At 53.9% G+C, this 22,132-nt stretch overlaps 6 protein-coding genes across 6 annotated transcripts; 3 read left to right on the plus strand and 3 right to left on the minus strand.

Annotated features, from left to right (window-relative positions):
• Nucleotides 1–219: 219 nt before the first annotated feature.
• CCOS01_07506 (HSF-type DNA-binding protein) lies at nucleotides 220–2,408 on the minus strand (the record flags this gene model as incomplete). Its single annotated transcript, XM_060455670.1, has 7 exons — nucleotides 220–671; nucleotides 735–933; nucleotides 1,009–1,884; nucleotides 1,937–2,077; nucleotides 2,140–2,212; nucleotides 2,266–2,282; nucleotides 2,352–2,408. 7 exons carry the CDS (start codon nucleotides 2,406–2,408, stop codon nucleotides 220–222), a joined length of 1,815 nt encoding a protein of 604 aa, XP_060313562.1.
• A 5,412-nt stretch (nucleotides 2,409–7,820) lies between these two features.
• CCOS01_07507 (uncharacterized protein) lies at nucleotides 7,821–8,177 on the plus strand (the record flags this gene model as incomplete). Its single annotated transcript, XM_060455671.1, has 1 exon — nucleotides 7,821–8,177. A coding segment is annotated over one exon (357 nt), but the record flags the coding sequence as incomplete, so codon positions are not given.
• Nucleotides 8,178–12,016: 3,839 nt separating this feature from the next.
• On the plus strand, nucleotides 12,017–13,704 carry CCOS01_07508 (eukaryotic and archaeal DNA primase small subunit; the record flags this gene model as incomplete). Its single annotated transcript, XM_060455672.1, has 4 exons — nucleotides 12,017–12,258; nucleotides 12,309–12,503; nucleotides 12,572–13,018; nucleotides 13,074–13,704. 4 exons carry the CDS (start codon nucleotides 12,017–12,019, stop codon nucleotides 13,702–13,704), a joined length of 1,515 nt encoding a protein of 504 aa, XP_060313564.1.
• A 141-nt stretch (nucleotides 13,705–13,845) lies between these two features.
• On the minus strand, nucleotides 13,846–15,237 carry CCOS01_07509 (uncharacterized protein; the record flags this gene model as incomplete). The annotated part of the gene is made up of 1 exon (XM_060455673.1): nucleotides 13,846–15,237. One exon carries the CDS (start codon nucleotides 15,235–15,237, stop codon nucleotides 13,846–13,848), a length of 1,392 nt encoding a protein of 463 aa, XP_060313565.1.
• An 848-nt stretch (nucleotides 15,238–16,085) lies between these two features.
• CCOS01_07510 (DNA mismatch repair protein msh-2) lies at nucleotides 16,086–18,967 on the plus strand (the record flags this gene model as incomplete). Its single annotated transcript, XM_060455674.1, has 3 exons — nucleotides 16,086–16,109; nucleotides 16,165–16,296; nucleotides 16,358–18,967. 3 exons carry the CDS (start codon nucleotides 16,086–16,088, stop codon nucleotides 18,965–18,967), a joined length of 2,766 nt encoding a protein of 921 aa, XP_060313566.1.
• Nucleotides 18,968–21,345: 2,378 nt separating this feature from the next.
• Nucleotides 21,346–22,132, minus strand: CCOS01_07511 (Tim17/Tim22/Tim23 family protein; the record flags this gene model as incomplete). The annotated part of the gene is made up of 4 exons (XM_060455675.1): nucleotides 21,346–21,440; nucleotides 21,500–21,697; nucleotides 21,769–21,888; nucleotides 21,955–22,132. The coding sequence occupies 4 exons, from the start codon at nucleotides 22,130–22,132 to the stop codon at nucleotides 21,346–21,348; spliced, it is 591 nt and encodes a 196-aa protein (XP_060313567.1).

Raw genomic sequence — 22,132 nt, forward strand, 5'->3', positions numbered from 1 at the left:
CTGCTTTGCAACCGTCCTACTCTTTCTGAGACAAGACAGTTGTCGTGGGCCAATCCCCGAGCATTCAAAGACGACAATGAGAAATTCACGCGCAAGGGAGGCTGGTGTTCTTCCTCTTCAACTTCATACGATGTTCAGCACCTGCTCGAGGACACCCCGTCATCACACCGTTGTGCACGATGGAAGGAAAGACTGCTTAGTGGCACCCACAAATCCCGTCTAGGCGTATCCGCCTTGCGGTCCGTATAACCTTTGGCGCTTCTCCGGTCGGTCATCGCCGACAATATGATCCGGCACACGCATTTGTTGCATCCCAGGAGGCATGTTATGGAACGTCGGTCGCTGAGCGGACGTTGGCGTCATCACCATCTGCGCCGTGTTTGCCATCGGGTAGCCTGTCTCGATGTTTGCCACGTTCGGTGATGGCTGATGCATCTGTGCAGGCGAATGCCACGACGCGGTTGTCGCTGGTGACTGGCCAGGCGTGGAGTCGAACTTGACTTGGGGGTTTATCGGTGGCGCCGTCATGTTGTTGGCGTGAAGCTGAGCAGCGCCGTGGCCTACGGCGAGCTCGTCTGGTGGCGCGTTCTTGAGGAGGTGCGGCACATGCTTTCGGAGAATGCGCAGCATGCCTTCCTTGGTAAATGGTTTGGCCAACACATCGTTCAAGCCTGATGAACGCAAAGATTAGTATATGTCGTTCGCGTGTGCAAGTGCTATTTATAACAACTTACTCCAGTTGAAGTAGTGGCTGATGTCTTCGGGGCGGATATTCGAGGTCATGGCGACAACAGGGACGTCGGGGTGAACCTCGCGGATGAGCTGTGTCGCGGATACACCATCCATCTGCGGCATGACAATATCCATGAAGATGAGATCGAAATGGCCAGATGGAACCTCTTTGCATCTGTTGACGGCGTCGATACCATTTTCCTATCACGAATCAGTATCCCAAACCATGGGTACCACCGCCAGGACTGGCCGGCAAAGCAAAGGTAAGAGACTCACGGCAAGCTCGACAATGCACTCCATCTGTGTCAGGAACTTGGAACCGATCCTCGAACACGTCCTGTCATCCTCGACTAAGTATACTCGCGGTTTCTTGTTGCCCCACAGACCCTTATCGTTCGTCGACGGCGGCCGTGCTGGCGCAGCAGCGGCGGGAGCTGGCGTTGCCGGCCCGGGTTCCGGCTTAACGACGGGTGGAGCCTGGAAGTCGTTCATTGGCAAAGAATTCAGCGTGTATGGGATATTGTTGAAGTGATCCTGGGACAATGGGTCGATGCCTACGTTCTCACCTACAGGATAGACGAGGTGGCGCATGTTCATGTGCTCAGGAAGCATAGGTGGCATTCCAGCATTGCCAGGCTGGAACATGAGAGACGACGCGGAATCAGGCGGAGAGCTTTGCGCGTACATGCCGTTGAGCCTCTCGAGCTCTCGATCGTAACCGCTGTTGGTTGTTACGCTGGAAAGAAGCTCTCTCGCGCGTCGAAGCTCGGGGGGCTGATCGTCCATGGCACCTCCGTTCATCTGCGGGTTTTGTCCAGGGTACCGTTGTCCCCTCATTCTGTCTTCGGCATGCGACATGAAGTTGAGCATCTCGTGTTGCGATTGTCGTTGGGCGTCGATGATCTTGTGCATGGTGTGGACTTCATGGACAAGCGTCTTGTTGGTCCGCGCCATCTCGGCAACTTGTTCTTGCAGTGCCTGCACCTGCTGTTGTTGCGCAAATAGCGTCTCTTGGAGCAGATTGATGGACTGGTTAGTAGTGAATTGGTCCTCCGTCTGCTGTGTTTTCCTTTGAGCTGGAGCCTTTCGTCTGATATTATCCAGATTGTCTTTTCTATCAGCACGGAAAGCCGAGTGCTTGAACTCCCACGCCTGCCTGCGGTGTCAGCGATATAGGGTCGGCCTAAGGTGTTTCGTCCCTTACCTGCTTCCCATAAGGCGATTCGTTGTTTTCGTCGTTGCGACGTAGCTTGTGGAAGTCATACTTGTTTAGCTGTCGGACGAAGCTTGAGAAGTTGCTGTGCTTGAAGTGCTTTGGGAGGATGTCATTGGTGAATTTGTCAGTCTAGCAGTAGCATGTCAGCTTCCGATGCATTATTTCACCGCGATGTTTCGAGTTCAGCGCACCTCCAGAATGACGAAAGTGTCACCCTCGTTTCCCCATCTAACAATGTTCGCATAGGCTGGGTCCTCCAACATTCTATCGCAACTGTTAGCAGGCAGTGAATAGCCAATATCGAGGGGTATTCGAACTTGTAGAGTTTGCGAACCTGTGCACAGTAAGTCAGTAAAATATTTACAGCATTTCGATGGAGCTCAAGCATGGCTTGCGGGCTTACAAAATCGCTCGAGTTGCTGCCACCACCTTGGGCGGCGACATTATCGGGCTCGGGCATGATGGGCGCCGAGATCGAGGAAGAGAGATTGATAGACGATGCGCGCCTGTTGCGTCAATCGGGGCGATGTAGACGACGATGAGTAGGTCGTTGAGTCGTTCGATGGGCGATCTCGACAGGACTACAGGTCGGTACAAAGCGGTTTCCAAGTTGCTGAACAGGCCAACCGTTGCTTCGGAAAGAATTCTTCGTGTACAAGTCGTTGCAGAACGGATTGAGAGTCTAGACGAGTCCAAGGATTTGGAATAGGAGCGGGCGTGAGGTGAGAATAGGCCAATCTCCACCGAAGCTTTCGTAGCAATGTGACGGTATCCGGATGCGGTCGCCTGGGGGGAATGGGGGCTAAAGTAGATAGTAAGGGATCTAAGACAGCAGAGCGTCCTCGAGGAGGATATGCGGCCGAAGTGTATCCAAAAGGCTTTGTTCGGTATGGTGCGCTGGAATCGAGGGAGGGCGCAGTCGTGAGAGACGTTGGAACGGGTCGCCGGCCTCGATTGAGCAGAGGTTGAGGTTTCGTAGAGTCGAAAAGACGAGATCTAGGAAACTGGGAACTGGCGCAGGGCACCAGATGGATGGATGGATGGATGGATGGATGGCAGGCCCCGACGTGGAGCAGGACCTGGCTGGTGCGTCTTTGGTGCTCGTTCTGGTTTTTTGGCGCTGCTGGTACTTCGTACTGCTGGTTCGTACTCGACTGGGACCCGGCCGACGAGGGAGAGGGAGGTACGGGGACGGACGGGGGTGTGGGAAGGGGGCAAGGATGAGGGGGTGTGGACGTGTGGTGGACTTGGGTGCGGCGACAGGGAATGGGGGTGAGCTGGATATGCTTGGTTTTTGACTGCTCTGCTTGCCCTGCTTCTGCGTCTGTCGCCTGCGGCCTGCGTGTGTGTGCGTCTGGGGGTCCGAAAGTGGGAGAGATTCAGATGGGAAGAGTCGACTCAGTCGAGAGGTGCAGCGCCGCGGCCACGGTGGGATGGTATTGGGATGCGCGGTGCAGCACCGCACTGGTGCTGGCCTGACGTGCGAGCGAGATTGCGGTGGTGGTGTTGGGTGTCCACGAGTGATTAGCGCGCTGCCTCATATGCAAGTCGCTGTTCAAAGGGACGAATAGGTTATCCGGTATGGATTGCTATGTGGTGCTGGCGTTCGCGCTCGTGCTGCCGCTGCCACTGCCGCCGCCGTCTTCGATGGCTTGTACCCTTCTTTTCCTATTTCAACCAGCTACCTTATCGCAAGTCAGAAACCCAGAGCGCCATGGGAAAGAGGAAAGACTCGGCTTGAACTGTACAAAGAAGCACTCACTCACTGGGAGGGCGGCTCGATAAGATCACGGCGATGAGAGATGCGAGTGAGGTGATTCCTTAAACAAGAGAAAGCCGCGGGAGCAGACTGACAGGGGTAGCCTGAGGTACTAAGGTAGTGTTGAGATTGAGCCTGGCAGGATCCGATATTGAGGTTGATGAAAAAGGGAAACTTTGGCCTGTGCTAATCCTTCCAACGTCCGCGCACGATGTATCAGAGAGAGAAGGCGCCGACTCCTCAGTGCCAAAGAGAGTGTTCTTTTCCTGATCTATCTGTTGATTCTTCTCGAGTCTGAGTTTCTGAGTCCTGGGAATGGTGGATGATACCGTCGAGCCAAATGGGTCGAACTGGAGATGTTGGGTGGAGAGAAGAGGCGAGCATGAGGACGGTGACCCTGTGCCTGTGTCCACTGCCCGTACCTTACGGATACCTCGTTCGAGTCGTTCCAGTGGGTATGGGTACCGTAAAAAGAACGGGAACAAGCGGACGAGTTGTCTCAATCTCAATCGGCTGGTCCTGCTGCATTTCCTGCGCGGCGCGGAAGGGAAGGAAACGCGGGTGCGGTGCGGGCGGCAGGTTCCAGGAGCAGAAAAGCGACCTGGGCCGTGGGGCGGCGGGCAACGGACGGGGGAGAAGCCTGACGCCTGAAGCCCCCGAATCTCGAATCTCAAAGGCTGAAGCAGCGCGTGGGAAGCGGGAAATGTGAATGTGATTTTAGTGCCGTATTGCTGTGTATGCGAATTTGCGACCCAGGAAACCTCATTAAACACGGTAAAAGGACCTTTCGGAGGGGAGAGGGGGGCGGGGGGGCAACTGGCAATCTGGCAGCCCTGGACTGTCAATGGACCCCGGCCCTGGTCGACGAGTCGCGAATTGTCGAATTCGAGGTCCCAGTTCGCGCAGCTCGTGGCCCTTGTGCCAACTGCGGTTGCATTGGAAGTGGTTAAGCTGCGATGGGGACAAGAGACATGCGAATCGTGGATCAGCCCTTGTCCACAGTGTGACAGTGTGTCCTTTTTCTCCTCTCGTGGGATTCGTCCATTTCGGGTCCGCAGCCGACCCCACACCTGGGACGTCTCCAGTTGCTGCCGGCTGCGCGGGCCCACTGATGATCCGTGTCGGAAACAATGACCTCATACTGTCCTCAGAACATGGCAAGACGTCTGACGGTGTGACCAGTACGTAGCTACGTACCTTGACAAGCCCTGCATGCACGCTTTTTTCCCAACCCGGGAGTACCTCGGTACACTAACAGAACAGGCACCACCACCACCACCACCACCACCACCACCTCAACTTGCCCTCCTCGTCGCCCGATGGTTCATCAAGCCAATTTCAACATGCAGACGACCTCAGTGCTCACAAACAGGTGGTCCAAAGATAGCTACGGCTCGCCACCGACCAGACCGAACATTTCGACAGCATCCCTAAAGGCTCCAATAAGTATACCGTCCTTGCCACCTGATGTGCCTCAGGTTGGCATAGGGTACTACCAACTTCAACCTCATCTACCGTCTCCACCACACTCTCACCATCCGCGTCTCTCTGACCGTGTCGTGTGTTGCACCTGTCAGGACTTCCCCGGTTCGACTAGCCGACAAAATTCGGGCTAATAGGCGACATGCAACCCAGACAAGCCAGATTCCGACACTCAATCTTCTCGATAGATCAAAATCATCGGAGCTAAGAGCAAGTCTACCACAGCAGAGTCACTCGTCCCAACTTGCAAGCCTTACGTAGACGACATGCACTCACAGAGCTTGTCAGTGCACTTTGCAAAGTCATCTGGCCAAGGTTTGGCCTTACCTGCTGGTCTAAGAAAGCACTGGCAAGCTGCCTACGCGGGGAACTAACTTTTACCACGGGCTGATAATTCGTTAGTAGGGGAATGGCATCCTAGCTCTGAACTGCTGCTCTGGACCCTTGCTCTTTGTGTCGTGTTGACCTGAAAACACCTCGCACCCTGACTCTCCAACTCCTGGTCTGAATCCACAAGGCGATCCAGATGAATACCTACGTAGCGTGTGAAGACATAGATGCTCGCACGCACACAGTGGTCATCCTTCACACCACGAATAGGGAGTCCGAGACAATAAGGAACTCGGGTTATCCGACGCTGGGGGCCAACTGGCGCCCCAAAAGCAATTCCGGCGGGCAAGCAACCACCAAGTTGCGTGCCGCACGGCGCGATGGCTTCTTCTCAAAGACCCTGTCGTCCTGAAAATATCGTGCTCGAGTAAGCCATCTTCTCGGCGACCTCGAAAGACGGAGTGGCAGCCGAAATATGGAGTAACCAATAGGACACGGCCGGCTGTTTCCGCGACACACGATTCCTGCTGCGCTATGCGTAGTATCCTGTATAGGAGCAACGAGCGCAGAGACAGCTGCAGAAATTATCTTGTCTTGCTTGTCTCGCCGACTCCTAGGATGCATGCCATCTCAACTCTGGGCGGTAAAGGGTCCTTCCTGTAGTGCGGGGAGAGACGGAGAAACGGTTTGGGAGAACCTCTCGGACAAAGACAAAACTGGAATGAAGACCCTTCATACTGTGCTCCAAGTCAACAGTAGTTGTTCGCCAATCGAGTGGATGCCCGTGTGATGGGCGGTGGATTTGGCAACTTGACCGGCCGACTGCACCACCCGCCCAGCCATCATCCTGAGGACCCAAGACAGCAACGATCCGCGATGGCTGCCTCTAGATTGGCCAGCCTTGATTAACTGGATCAGCTCAAGACGTCCTAAACGGGCGTCTGAGTCTTGCCGCGCTGTCACCATCTGACGAGCAGTCCGGGCTGCTTTGACAATAGGTCCTACAATCCGCTGTCCCTTTTCCGCCAATCCTCTCACCTGAAGACGGTTCGTTCTCGCCAGTGTATTTCGAACGTTAATGACCATGGCGGTCTAGAGATCACAGCATCTTTCAGACACACAACAACGAGATATCAAGTTGACCTCGCCAACTACAAACCAATGACGCCGGTAACTAATACGCAAAGCTATGTTTTACACTTTCGGTCCTGTCCCCTTCAATTTCTCAACAGTGTAATGCAGTCTGCTCATCTTGAAGCAGCGTCTCGCTGATCCTAATCTGTCGTCCGGGGTGACCTTTCTCTGCTTTCTAGAAGGCATTGCGTAAAGGGCGTCGCAGCGCAAGCCTGCCTCGTCAGCGCGTGCAACATAGGGCAGACCAGACTCGAGCACTGACAGCAGCCGAAACCCGGCCTTCTGGGACCGCGCTTCGGTTTGAACCGACTACCTAAAAACCTCCCTCGCCAAAGGAAGCTTAGATACTGCTTGTACGAATAGTTCAGATGGGCACACGGCATTGTGCTTTCCAACCGTACCTTGCGGTGCATTCCCCTCCATCTGGCCCATGCAAGGGGTCCCAGCGAAGGACGTGTCGGCCGATTGGACTGCTCAGTCCCCGGAATACTTCAGCGTGCGGACACAAATAATTGAATTAGCTCAGCGGTCCCAGGCCGATTCCGAAACGGACAGCATTCCATCCGGCGCCAAGATCGGCAAACCAAGAAGTTGGACGGAGCCACGGCGTCGCCAAGGGTTCAACGTCGCCAAACGGACAACTAGGATACTGTCAAAGCATGCGGCCGGCGGAGGTGACGCAGCTCGCGCCGAACTTGCCCTTCTCAGGTTGCCAACTAAAATTAAAGTACACGAAGCTTTCAATCAACCTTGAAGCTATCATCATCAACATCATCATCATGGACGTCCGAGCGGCAACATGGCCAAACATGGCACACTTGCTGATGGAGGCTGAAGTTAGCAGACAACTCCAAGCCGGCCTGTCCCATCTACACAACGACGCTAGCCCCATTATGACGCAACTGAGGGGACGCTGCCAGTTCTGCACGGGTCACACCATCCGCACCGTGACCTTGGCGCCCAGGACCAGGATCCATGAGATCTCCCGACCGATGGTAGAGGGAAAATGATGAGGCGGGACGGTAAGATTTTTCACAGCGTCAGGTGAGGGAGGTCACCGTCAAACCCCTTGGCCCAATCCACTGTCCGCCACTGGTGCTGGGGGGGTTGGCCCCAATTGGCGAAACCATCCGGATTCCTACCACGACGCACGATGCAAATTGCAGAGCAGTATCCAGGGGACCAGCAGCACGTTTTGACGGCACAACGGCTGCCCGCTTCACCGCAAATACCTACTCTATTCGAACACTGTGCAGCCAACCACAGAGTCGGATATTTCCCGGCTGCCTCTCACTCTTGCCGTACGGTACCGCACTTCTGGCTGAAGGGTCTCAGACCGAGCAGTGCGAGCCTGAGATCCTCCTCTCCTTGTCAGACGTCTCCATTCGTTGGATGCCTGCAGCGGGGATTACGAGCAGGGGATCGACATTGGCGTTTCCGAAAACATTTTACACCCGCCGGATCCGAAGTCGAACACACACTCGAACACCCGTTACAGCCGCCCTGTCAGTTGCTGGTTGGTGATCGCGTCTCGAGGCGCAGAGAGCCGCTGGCGCGGTGAGCCTCCAACCGCATCCGATGTTTCTGAAGATGCAGATGCCGTTAAGCCGAGGACACCAGCGACGTTCCCGCAGTGACCAGCAGATTCAATGTTTTCTGATGAAATGTAATACTGTTACAAGGTGAGATGACTCTAGGACATCCAAGATGGGCTTGGATCCATCTAATCAGATTACCTTTCCACGCCTTCGTCCAAAACCGGCTCAATTCTTGAACAAGAAGTCAGCAATGGGCTCAGACAACATGTTTCTAGAGACACCGGACGGCACATGCTGGACAAGTCCTCTTCCCCTCAAGGGATCATCAAGCGGCCCTCAGGATTATTGATCTGAATCCCTCTCCAGTCGATCATCCCATCCGCCAGACCCAAGTGCCTGGGACGAGATCGAATCAGGCCATATCGCCGAGCTCTACGAGTGCAGGGAGATTGGGTTCAAAGACATCGTGGCCGAGCATTCCACGGCGGGGGACCAGGCGCCGAGACACAATGTCTCGAGCTAGAGGGCGGGCGAGCGCCCGGCTCCGCGTTGTTGATGGCTTTTGCTCCCGTCCTGCCAGCCGGACGTAGCGCCGTAGACCAGCAGGTGCCGGCCATGGCCTCCTCCCTTGAACCCTTTATAGCCCTATCGCGTGGCATGTGTGGCATATATCGCCCGCATGGAAGTCCACCAATCATCTATGATCCTTCTTCCAGATTGGCCTGTTTTTTTCGAGACAGTGATTGACTGGACAACTTGAATACTGAAGACCCTTTTTGATTCCACATCACTGGCATGGAGGCGAGTTTCGCACATCGGCATCGTGTCGAGAATTACCTGGCGATCGCCAGCTGAGATACGTGTTCTTCACGCTCCTGTCAATTACACAGAAAGGAGATCCCTTTGAAACGTAATCCAGACCTGTCTGAGGTGAGCTTGAAGCACTGCGGGTGTTCTCATTTCGAAATAGCTGGGAAAATTCCGCAAACCAACCAGCCAACGAGATTCCACTTCGGGCGAGATGCCGCTCCAAGGGTTGAAATCATCAAGAACTTGAATCTATTGGTTGTTTGATATCCCAGTTCTGGAGGCTCTGTTATTTGACGGGCGTAGCCGGCCAAGTCATCTCGTCGCTGGAGAGCCTCCAGATGCTTACTGGAGGGATAGAGCATCCGGCGAGGGACACCTGATGCCCGAAGGTCTGCCAACGAGGTCATTATCACTCGAGGCTGAGATTTTCCGGCACGGGGCTACCGAGTCCACATGGTGGGGAACCAAGAGCCTGCAATTTTGCCGACTGAACGGGATCACGCTTAGAGTTCAAGATGAATCACGGCAATGATTTCAAACTTCATCATCCCCTCTACCGGACCCTCGTGCTAAAGATGTTGAAATGTTTGCTCTCTGTGGCGTTGATAGCTTTCCCCTGTGTAAGCAAAGGCAGCGATATCTAAGTGAGAGCGGCAGTCATGTTCTCCAGGTAAAGTAGGCTTGCAAGTACAGACCACAACTTGGCCCTGCTTTATGAGCACGAGAAGCCAGCGGCTGATCAATTTCGATCATATCTAGTGACGTATGCAGCAGACTAGCTTGCGGGATTCGAGGTTTTTGGATAGCTTCACGGCCAACTTTTATGGGACGAGGAGAGCTCGACGAAGCAAGTCGAATAGAGGACACTCTGACGCCGGTGCTGACCATGATTGCTCCTGGCCCTCCGTGTTACACGGCTATTGGTGGATTCTCGTCACCGACATGGAGTTCTTGCTGCTTGAGCGAGCTCTACCGGCGTACCTCCTCACTTTCTCGTCATCATATTGATGAGACTTCAAGTCTCCCATCTGGACCTCCATTTTACTTCTCAAGTCTACGGTAAAACGAGCGTGCCTTCCAGTAGACTCTGAACACATATGAAAATGATGTTGTATTCCGTGGCCACTGGCCTCCACCAGAAATCTCTTTCGAGCTGCCAGCATCCTTCCCAGTCACCAAGTGTCACGCTCATCCTTCCTGTGTTTGTTCACAAAGGGATGAAAGCGATGGATCATGAAACCCGTACGAGGCAATTTTGCAACGGCAGCTTCTCGTCAAAGTCATGCACCGATGATATCCTAATAAGAAACCGGTTTCTTCTTGCACCGTAGATGTTACGAATTCTCCATCGAAGGAGGTACCCAAAGTCAAGAGATCCTACGGGATGAGGTATGGGGCTTTATGCATTCTCTTCGGCATCTGCAGCATTGATATTGCCCACGAATGGATTGAAGAAACTCAGTCATCTGGAACCACGTTGCACTGCTGATCATGGAATGAACTACCACGGGAGCGCCTCGGCCGAGTGAGCGCCTCGTGGTCAAGTATACATGGGGTTGACGTTCAGTGCTAGATCCGATACTGTGCGATGTATTCCCGCAACCACCTGTGAGGCTTTCCCAGAGATGGCGATCCAATTGTCAGGGCCTCTGGTTCAGTCTTTCATGAATTTGTAGTGAACTATTACGACGAAGTCAGTCGACAGGTGAGGGTCATTAGAATTATACGTTCAAGTGAGAGGATAGCCTGGACCGGTGCCTCGTACAATTCGCCGTGGACTCTCACTCCATATGAGGAAGTAGTTGATTAGCGGAACGGGAGTTAGCCTGGTGAAGTCTTGCTGACCCTGTTTCGGGTCTCAAAATCCCATGGGAACCGTCAATGAGGATGAGTTTGCGGCAATCTGAGATCCGGCCGAGTGAAAATCAGAGGCTCAGATAAGGAAGCAAAGAGGGATCGAATCAGGTGGAAAGAGCCAGAAACCCGGATCATGAAAGCGTTGTCAAGGGAAGCACGGTAGCCTGAAGAGATGAATCGAGAGCGAGTGTCTGAAACTGTTGACGCCCTTTGGTTTGAAGAGAGCCTCGCAAAGAGGCCGAGTGCTGACGAGGAGAGAGAAGGCGCCTTCTAGGTGGATATACCTGGGTATTCGCGCCTGCCATTGTATTCGAGACGGGACGACGTTACACATACCTCCCAAACACCGTTGCTGTCACCAGCACCCATCCGGCCAGTTGGACAGGTGTTTTACACCCTGACGCAGGGAAGCTGAAACAAATACTCCAATGAAGCAGTGCTGGCCTGAGGGGCGCGCTGTTTGAATCTGGGCAGGGGCGTGAAGAAACTTGTAAGTGATCACCGGCCTCCATTCCCATCCTTTTCCTGTTGCCTATTTGGATCTCACCTTTGGTTTTGTTTTGGGGTGCACTACAGATGATAAGGCGGTTGAGGTTGACTTAGATTTTGATTCTTAACGTATAGACAGATTCGAGCGAAATGAGACGGTTCACGGATGGCATTGCTCTGGTAGGTGGTCTTTTACGTCAACTATTGTCATGGTGTATTGCGCCTGAATGAGTTAATGATAGACGAACGCTGGGCATCATCTGAAACGGGTCCATTGAATTTTGACCTAGAAATATAGGGAAATAATATAATTCGACTCAGAATGTGAGGAACGTTGCATTAACTATGTCCCTTCGAGGAGTTAGAGTAGTAGAGCACGGAGTAGGGTAGACGGAAGGAAGGAGGTGAAGTCGGGATGGTTCCGCTAATGACTAAGCCATTCAGCAGGGGACGGGGCCCATCCCAGCTCTTTACGCGAGAAAACGCGTCCCTGACGCGCCCCTGTCCAGCAACGCCCGCCCGCAAAGTTGCCCCGGCAAATTGCCCAACAAGACAAAGTGACCGATACTAGCAGAGCGATACTTGAAGTTGTCACCTTCAACCACCCTCACAGACATAGCGATGCCTCATTCCGTGTCACCAGAAGCAAACTCACCTCAGACAACCGCCATGACCGACGACGCAATGGTCGATTCCACCGTTCCCGAAGATGTCGCCCAGGTAACGGATGGCGACGTAGCGATGGAGGAGGCCGAGGCGCCTGCGCCTGCGCCGGCCGCCGAAGAGAAGAGCGAGGTCAAGCTGGACGACCTGTTTGCAGACGCCGACTCAGACGATGAATTCCCCAGTTCAAGACCACAAGACGCTCCCTCATCGAGTCCAGATGGGGTCTTGACACCCCCTTCTCCAACGTGGGTTGTCCGACATGGAATGGAGGGGCAATTGCTAATACCAGGTGTAGAGATGTTGCAGACCTCAAGGCTTCAGATCCTGAGGTGATGCGCAGTTTTTATCAGCGTCTATTCCCTTGGAGATACCTCTTCCAATGGCTGAATCACAGCCCATCACCGACCAACGACTTTGGCCATAGAGAATTCGCTTTCACGCTACAGAACGACGCATACCTACGATACCAGTCCTTTGCGAGCCACGATCTGTGAGTCTACTATGACCTTTTTACTTCACTCCTCGGGGTACGACAGAAACTAACCCCTCACACCCCAGCCTGCGAAAAGACGTTCTTCGCCTCATGCCCTCCCGTTTCGAGATCGGTCCCGTCTACACCACGAACCCGCGCGACCGCAAGACCCTCCGTAACGCCAGCGCATTCAAGCCGCTCGCCAAGGAGCTATGCTTCGATATCGATTTGACAGATTACGACGACATCAGAACGTGTTGTGACAAGGCGAATATCTGCAATAAGTGTTGGCAGTTCATCACGATGGCGATCAAGGTCGTCGACGTTGCGCTGCGGGACGACTTTGGATTCAAGCACATAATGTGGGTGTACTCTGGTCGAAGAGGTGCCCACGCGTGGGTTTGCGACAAGAAGGCGCGCACGATGGGCGATCAGATGCGTAGGTCTATCGCGGGGTACTTGGAGGTTCTCAAGGGTGGCGCGCAGAGCGGGAAGAAGGTCAACCTGTGGCGACCGCTGCATCCTCACGTTTCGTAAGTGATGTTTGCACAACTGAGCAAGGCGTTGGAATAACTAACATGGCCGTAGACGGAGTCTGGATACCCTCAAATCACACTTCCAAGAAGATGTCCTCGAGGCCCAAGACCCCTGGGCCTCCAACGAGCGCGCGGAGCGTCTGCTCCAGCTCCTCCCGGACAAGGACCTCAACGAATCCCTTCGCAAGAAGTGGGACGCGGCGCCGGGTCGGTCATCCATTGCCAAGTGGGCCGACATCGACACCGTGGCCAAGAGCGGCGCGAGCAAGAAGCTCGATGCCAAGGCGCTGCTGGAGGCCAAGCAGGATATTGTGCTCGAGTACACGTACCCGCGCCTCGATATCGAGGTCAGCAAGAAGCTGAACCATTTGCTCAAATCGCCCTTTGTTGTCCACCCCGGCACCGGCAGGGTGTGCGTGCCGATCGACACCAAGAGGCTCGAGGACTTTGACCCGCTGGCCGTGCCGACGGTGCAGAGCCTGCTGGCGGAGATTGATGCGTGGAAGGGCGGCGACGAGGACGCCGGGGGGGCCGGGTCGCAGCAGAAGAGCGTGCAGGATTGGGAGAAGACGAGCTTGAAGCCGTACGTGGAACAGTTCCGGTCGTTTGTGATTGGCTTGATGAAGGATGAGAGGGACGTCAAGGTCAAGAGGGAAAGGGAGGAGGACAGCATGGAATTTTGAAAGCAAATCGACACGACTCTTGTATGATTGGGGGCCTTTTGGTTAACGGATTGGTGTTTGTGGTCTGTTTTGTCCCTTTGATTCCAGACAACAAAGGGAGGGGGTATTCTATCAACTTTTGAAATCGCCTGCCATGCCTGGCTATGATGTACTCACTTCCGTCTTGCCACTCTCCTGAGCCGCCTCTGTTGATTCAGGTGCCGCCACGGTCTCCGTGATGGTCTGGTTCTCATCCACATCCTCATCATTCTCTTCCTCAAACCTGCTATCCTCAGCATTATCACCCTCGCCCTCGCCCTCCCCCTGAGCAGCCGGCGTACCACTGGCACTGCCCGCGCCCTCCTCCTTCAGCTTCGCCTCCTTGCGCTTGGGGATGATCTTAAGGAACGCCTCGGCCCAGCTGCCCGTCTCGAGCCAGTTGAGCATAATCTCCACAACGTGGTTCGTCGCGAGGACCCTCCGGCTTGACAGGTTCATGTATTCCCCGATGGGCAACTTGGCCGTCCGGATGCCCATCTCGCGCGCGCGGCGGTGGCACAGGCCCTTTTCCCTGTTCCTGTCCACGAGGCCGCCAATGACATAGCTCGTGTTGGGCTCGAGGCGGTCGAGGGTGTTTACCGAGTCGGAGGAGAGGTAGACAATGTTCTTGAGCTCGTCCGCGGGTTCGGGTTCGGGATCCGGGTTCGGCGAGTCGTGGATGACGTCTCTAAACACGGCGGGCTTCTTCGCGGGCGTGCCGTCCTCCTCGGTGGGGTTTAGCACGTCAATGATCTTTCCGCCGCGGGGTCCCTTCATCAGCTCGTCCGCGTCCTTGGCCGCCGCGACAAAGTCACCCTCGACGAGCTTCACGCCCTTCCAGTGCACGTGCTGACTGCCCAGCGTACCCTCGAAGCGCTCCTTGAGCTGGCCCCCGTACGAGCTGACGTACAGGTGCGCGCGGTACCGCGACTGGCGGTTGTCCGAGTAGGACCGGGTGATCTGGCTCGCGAGCGAGACCTGCTCCTTTTCGAGCATGTACTTTTCGAATGCGCAGTCGAGGATCAGGGTGATGGGCACCTGCGTCGGGGGCACGCGGGGCACCTTGCGGCGCGGCGGGATGGTGACGGTGGACGGGTCGATACCTTTTGCTTCGGCTTCGGCCACGGCGGCGGCGAGCTCTTCGCGGCGGGCGACTTGTCTGTCGTGGCGCTTGTCTTTGCGTTTGCGCTTGCGGTCTTCGCGGCCGTCCTCCCACGCGGCTTTGCGCTTCATCTTGCGGAGCTGGTTCTTTGAGATTTTGGGTTCTTCGGAGGCGGCGCCGTCGCCGTCTGCGGCTGGACCGGATGATTCCACGTCGGCTTCCTCGCCTTCCTTTTCCTCAGCGGCTTGCGCTCCTCCTTCTGCCGTGGCGATCGACGGTGCTGCTGCTGCGGCACCCTCTGCGACACCACCATTGGGGGCTGGAGATGCGACGGCGGTAGTTTCTGGAGTGGTTTCGGACATCTCGAGGTCCTTTGCTGGCTGATTGACGGGTTCTGCTGCGGATGTGTCCATTGCTGCGGTGGTCGAGCTGGACGTCGATGCAAACTTTAGGTAGCGAAGTGGGGGACTTTTGCGAAATTTTGGCGATGACCACCTGCGATGGTCGTTGCCCAGCTGGTGGTATGCGGAAAGGTTGGAGAAATACGCTAAACCGTTTGTAGCGTAATGCGGGGCAGTTGTTGGAGCTTTGCAGCTCTCCCTTGCAACGGCACCGGCGCGACAGAGAACTCGCGTTCTGAGCTGCAGTTCTCTCAAGTTCCTGAACAGCATCAACGCGGGGGCTGGGTTCCGAATTATGAGTGGACAGTTATATCTATGAGAGCGTAGATAGCGTGTTTGGCAAGGTGTGAGATCAGATGTCGAAAAAGACCGGCTGATTTGCTGTTCCGTAGCCAGAGCCAAAGTCTTGATACGGAGATTACCAGAATTGTAGCTGGTCACCTACAACGGCGTTTTGCTGTGAAAGTGAGCAGACTTCTAAAAAGCGTCAACTATGGACTGATGAGATTGGAATTTTGAGCCGTAAGTAAGCTCGCTGAATGGCATTCACAGTCTCAGCATCTTCGGCAGTGGTGGCTAGCACGGAGTAATTGAGGTGCGAATACCTAGTTAGTTAGTCCCGGCAGATTGGAGGGCGGTCAGCACTTTTGGCACCGAAATTGAACTAGCGCCAGCGCGTCGCGTCTCCCGCCAGATGGATTTCCAGACGCGCCACACTCGGAAACCACTTTAACTTCGCTCACTCGGGAGAAGCACAGCACCTGGTGTCACGCACGGTTTACACCACCTACATTGTCCAACTTGATTTTGCTTTCCGTTTTACCGTTCGCTATTCAATCCTTCACGATACCCTCCTCACCATGTCTTCCCGGCCGGAATTGAAGGTTTGTTTTCCAATCAATACCGACTAGACGCCTCGCTGATACGTCATTGCCACAGGTCGACGATGAACACGGCTTCATTCGCTTCTTCAAGTCGCTCCCGGCCGTCCACGAGGATACAGTTCGCATATTCGACCGAGGCGACTGGTACACATCACATGGCGAAGATGCCAACTTCATTGCCCGCACAGTACGTCTGGTCCTACATCACCTATTTACCACCATGAGCTGAGCGGTCTGACAATTCCCAGGTCTACAAGACAACGTCCGTCGTAAGGACACTCGGCCGAGATGAGAAGACCGGGCTCGCCTCAGTGACAATGACCGTCACGGTATTTCGACAATTCCTCCGAGAAGCACTGTTCAAGCTCGGCAAGAGAATCGAGATATGGGAGAGCACCGGCGGTCGCATGAACTGGAAAGTTGTCAAGCAAGCTTCGCCTGGCAACCTGCAGGATGTGGAGGAGGACCTCGGTGGCCAAATTGAAGCAGCACCGATGATGCTTGCCGTCAAGATCTCAACAAAAGCCTCGGAGGCCCGGAGTGTGGGCGTCTGCTTCGCCGATGCCAGTGTGCGAGAGCTGGGTGTCAGCGAGTTCCTTGACAACGACCTCTTCTCCAACTTCGAGGCCCTCCTCATTCAGCTCGGTGTCAGGGAGTGTCTTGTTCAGACAGACAAGGCGGACAAGAACAAGGATCCCGACCTGACAAAGCTCAAGCAGATCATCGTCAACTGCGGCGTAGCCGTCTCGGAGCGGTCTGCTAGCGAGTTCGGTACCAAGGATATCGAGCAGGACCTGGCACGTCTTTTGAAGGACGAACGCGCCACCACTCTCCTCCCACAAACCGACCTCAAGTTGGCCATGGGCTCGGCCGCGGCGCTTATCAAGTACCTCGGCGTTCTCCACGATTCGTCCAACTTTGGGCAGTACCAGCTGTACCAGCATGACCTCTCACAGTTCATGAAGCTGGATGCGGCGGCGCTCAAGGCTCTCAACTTGATGCCCGGCGCCCGCGACGGTGCCAAGTCTATGAGTTTGTACGGTCTGCTGAACCACTGCAAGACACCTGTCGGTAGCAGACTGCTGTCGCAATGGCTCAAGCAACCACTCATGAACAAAGAGGAAATCGAGAAGCGCCAACAGCTTGTTGAGGCATTCGTCAATGATACTGAGCTGCGGCAGACTATGCAAGAGGAGCACCTTCGCTCAGTCCCGGATCTATACCGCCTTGCCAAGCGGTTCCAAAGGGGCAAGGCAAACCTCGAGGACGTTGTTCGTGCGTATCAGGTCATCATTCGTCTGCCCGGGTTCTTGGGAACCCTGGAGGGTGTCATGGACGAAGCCTACAGAGACCCTCTCGATGAAGCATACACCACCCCTCTCCGTGAGCTATCCAATAGTCTTGCAAAGCTCTCGGAGATGGTTGAAACCACGGTTGACTTGGATGCGCTCGACAATCATGAGTACATCATCAAGCCAGAGTTCGACGACAGCTTGAGGATCATCAGAAAGAAGCTCGACAAGCTCAAGAGGGATATTGACCAGCAATTTTCGGATGCCGCTCGCGACCTGAAGCAGGAAGTTGGCAAGAAGATCTTCCTCGAGAACCACAAAGTCCATGGCTACTGCATGAGACTCACGAGACAAGAAGCCGGCGCGATCCGTAATAAGTCGGGCTACCAGGAATGCTCAACGCAGAAGAACGGTGTATACTTCACGACGAAGACCCTACAAAGTCTCCGCCGCGAGTTCGATCAGCTGTCGCAGAACTACAACAGGACCCAGAGCAGTTTGGTCAACGAGGTCGTCGGCGTAGCTGCGTCGTACTGCCCAGTCTTGGAGAGACTCGCTGGTGTCCTGGCACACCTGGACGTCATCGTTTCCCTCGCACACTGCTCGGTCCATGCACCTTCGGAATACGTCCGACCCAAGATTCACAAGCGGGGTGAAGGCCAGACAATCCTGAAGGAGGCTCGACACCCATGTCTGGAAATGCAAGACGACGTGCAGTTCATCACGAACGACGTCTCTTTGACTCGCGACAAGTCTTCATTCCTCATCATCACTGGCCCCAACATGGGCGGAAAGTCAACATACATCCGTCAGATTGGCGTCATCGCCCTCATGGCCCAGATTGGCTGCTTCGTTCCCTGCAGTGAGGCCGAGCTAACCATCTTCGACTCCATCCTGGCGCGTGTCGGAGCCAGCGACTCTCAGCTCAAGGGCGTGTCAACCTTCATGGCGGAGATGCTCGAGACGGCCAACATTCTCAAATCGGCCACGGCCGAATCGCTCATCATCATTGACGAACTCGGTCGCGGCACATCAACATACGACGGCTTCGGTCTCGCGTGGGCCATTTCCGAACACATTGTCAAGGAGATTGGCTGCTTCGCCATGTTCGCGACGCATTTCCACGAGCTGACGGCCCTGGCGGACGACCATCCGCAGGTGCACAACCTGCACGTCACCGCGCACATTGGCGGCGGCGGCGGCGAAAACAGCAAGCGCGAGGTGACGTTGCTGTACAAGGTCGACGACGGCGTGTGCGATCAGAGCTTCGGTATCCACGTTGCAGAGCTGGTCCGCTTCCCCGACAAGGTCGTGCGGATGGCGAAGCGCAAGGCTGACGAGCTGGAGGACTTTACGTCCAAGCACGAGGACCTGGGTCTCAAGTACAGCAAGACCGATATCGAGGAGGGCAGCGCGCTGCTCAAGGAGGTGCTGCTCAAGTGGAAGGAAGAGGTCGCCGCTGGGCAGATGAGTAAGGAGGAGATGGTCTCTAAGCTCAAGGGGCTCGTCATGGCGGATGAGAAGCTGCTTGCGAACCCCTTTTTCCAGTCTGTCAAGACTTTGTGAGGGCAACCCCAATGATGGCTGCCCTCGTTTGATAACTTTGCGCAAGGCGTTGGGGGTCTAGGTCACTGGTGTACAATATTACGATCAATATGCTGGCTTCTGAAGAAGAATGGCTTTTATTAAGGACGGCAGAACTACAATGGGAGGCATGTAGCAAGACAACACCGGATCACTCTATGCGACGTTTTTGATTAATAGTGCCAGCGCAAAGTGCAATGCATACCTAGAGACTTGGGATTGTTAGCACCTTGTACGACACATCCCGTGAGGGTATCAAGATAGAGTTGTTGTCGTGGAACAAATCAGACAAATGATAGAACGGTAAAAGTTTGAATCACAAATAACATTCATAAACAGCCTCTGAAGCTGAATATCATCATAGTAACAGGGGAGAGATATGAGAGGGGCATAGAAGAGGACGACGTACCATGGATAAAGCGCTGCACAGCACCGTGGAACTGCTAGAGATGAGCATTAACGACGAAGGATGTTCATCATGATGGATCCAGGACATGTTGGAACGTGCTGCTGAAGAGATCTGGCAACGAAGTTAGCCACCTGCAATTTTTGTGTACAAATGATGTCTGAACGTGAGTAAGGTTGTGGCGTTGTAGCGGGTGTCAGAAAGTGATAGAACGGTGATGTTTCGAATCATGTTGATTGTAATCATAAACAGCCTCTGAAGCTGAGTCTCATCATGTAGTGGGGGTTTGATTCGGTGATGCGAGTTGTGAGAAGAGTGCTTACCAAGACTTCAACATTGCGACTGTGAAAGCGTCTCGATTAACTGAACAGAAGCCCTTTGACCCAGAAAGATCCTGTCTGAAGGGTGATTAGCCGATGCCGGACCTCGACGGATACGAAAAGCCAAGACATTGTGGTTTAAGAAGGATCAGAAAATTGATAGAACGGTGATGGGTCGAATCATGAAATAATTCATAAACAGCCTCTGAAGCTAATGATTCATCATGCTAAAGAAAGGGGGTAACGAGAGAAAATCCAAGCTTACCAAAGTCGGGGACGAGAACCCGCGTGTCCGCCGTTCCATCACGGCGTTTACTGCAAGTAAAGTCTGTCCACACTATAGCGGGATATTGCACCCTGATCCCTTGATCTGACAGGTGAAAGAGTCTTCGCGTAGATCTGATGGCACACCGAGCATCCTTCCATGGCTTCTGTTCTCTGCTTCTCTCTTGTAGTTCCAAATGAGTTCTGCAATTTTCTAGCATTCAAATGCCTAGACGTCGCGGTCAGTACATTTGAAAGATCAACAAGTATGCAATGTTGACAGGAAAGATTGAAGTGTAATCAGACAAATGATAGAACGGTGATGGGTCTAATCATGAAGATCATAAACAGCCTCTGAAGCTAGTGTATCATCATACAGAAAATGTGCAGTGAATGAAAATAAAGGCTGGACTTACTCTGAAAACATCAAGTTGGGCTTGGCCCGAAGGTTAGATCATGCTGGCCTGAAAGCTATGTCAGTGTTCGTGAAAAGCTGGCAGACGCAGAAAATCGGAAATTTGAATCGCAAATCAGACAAAAAGATAGAACGGTGATGTGTTGAATCATGTAGATCATAAACAGCCTCTGAAGCTTGAGTATCATCAAGAGAGATGGGGTAGAGACAAAGAACTTGCCAAGACTTACCTTAATATATGTGGATGGTGTGTATCGGAGGTTCAGCATAGCACACTGACGTCAGGTCTGGATTTGGATGTCAGTTTCAGTCACAGATAATGTAACACGAGATTATGAGTATTAAAGCCAAGTCAGACGAATGATAGAACGGTGATGGGTCGAATCATGAAGTGATTTCATAAACAGCCTCTGAAGCTACTGTATCATCATAAGGAGGGAAAGGGTAAACAAAACAAACTGACCATTAGTAGATGAGGTTGCGGCGGTGATAACGGAACACTTGGTGTTGTTGGTTGCTGCTAGAAATCGACTTCTTGTTAGCGAGTGTCGAGAACAGCAAGATGCAAAAGTTTCCAAAAAACAAACTCATAATCAGATAAATGATAGAACGGTGATTGATCGAATCATAAAATAATTCATAAACAGCCTCTGAAGCTAATGTATCATCATTGAAGTTGGCAAATGCCGACATTACGCAAGAACGTACCATTGTTGAGACGCAGTCGGCGGTGCGTCATTGGAGACAGGCACACATCACGCGGAAGCTCAGAGAGCATGAGAAAAAAATAGTACAATTCTCCATTTCCTCTAGCCGATGAGACTCCTCTTCATGTGCCCACGTGTTTCGCAGGCTGTGTATATGTACAAGCAACGGGAAATAAAAGAGCATGCCTCGCTGGGCTGGGTGGTGGATTGGTGGTGGTGATGGTTTTGATGTTTCGTTTGACTTTGTTTTACTCGACAGTTGCCTTGACGGGGTTGATCTCAACACCGTACTTCTCCTTAAGCCGCTCACGTCTCCGCTCCTCGTAGCCCGGCGGCCGGATACCTGTAACGCGTCAGCCCTCTGTGGGATATCGAGCCCCGTACTCCAAAAGTTAAACATACCACGGCCCTCGCCAAGCTCTGCAATCGTCTCCTCGATCGGGCGTCTCTTGGCTGCGCGCTGAGCAATCTTGCCCTCGAAATCGGCTTCGTCAACTTCGGCCGTGTTCCATCCTCTGAGGCGTCCGCCGGTGACCTCAAAGACTCCTTGCCATGCGCCGAAGGCAGCACCCAGGCCGAGCACAACGGGCATTCTTCTGGCTGTGTGAGGCGCGACTTGTAAGTATCCTGTCTTGATTGCTTCTTTCCAGACTCGGGGTTTGTATCCATACTTGTCATTCCGAGGATTGAACCGGCAATGAAGCCGGCAGTCGCGGTGTTCCACGGGTCGTCCTTTTCTCTCAGGTTGGCCATTGCCGACTTGGTGAAGCCGTATGCGCCACCACCAATCGCTGCGCACATTCGTTAGTATTGAAAACTTTCAATTGGACTTGGCGAAAGGCAATTGGGCGACGTACCCATCACGGCGATGATGCCGCCGCTGCGGGTGAAGACGGACATGGCGCCAACATTCTGCTTCTGGAGGGCATTGTGAACAGCGGCAATGAAGAAGCCGGCACCACCGAGGGCGGCAGAGGAGGAGATGGCCGCCTTGATGGCGTCCTTGGAGTGGTACGTATCGTGGTCGCCGGCCAT

This window comes from Colletotrichum costaricense (assembly GCF_030867565.1).
Source record: "Colletotrichum costaricense strain IMI 309622 chromosome Unknown Scaffold_7.1, whole genome shotgun sequence".
NCBI classification, from domain to species: Eukaryota; Fungi; Ascomycota; class Sordariomycetes; order Glomerellales; family Glomerellaceae; genus Colletotrichum; species Colletotrichum costaricense.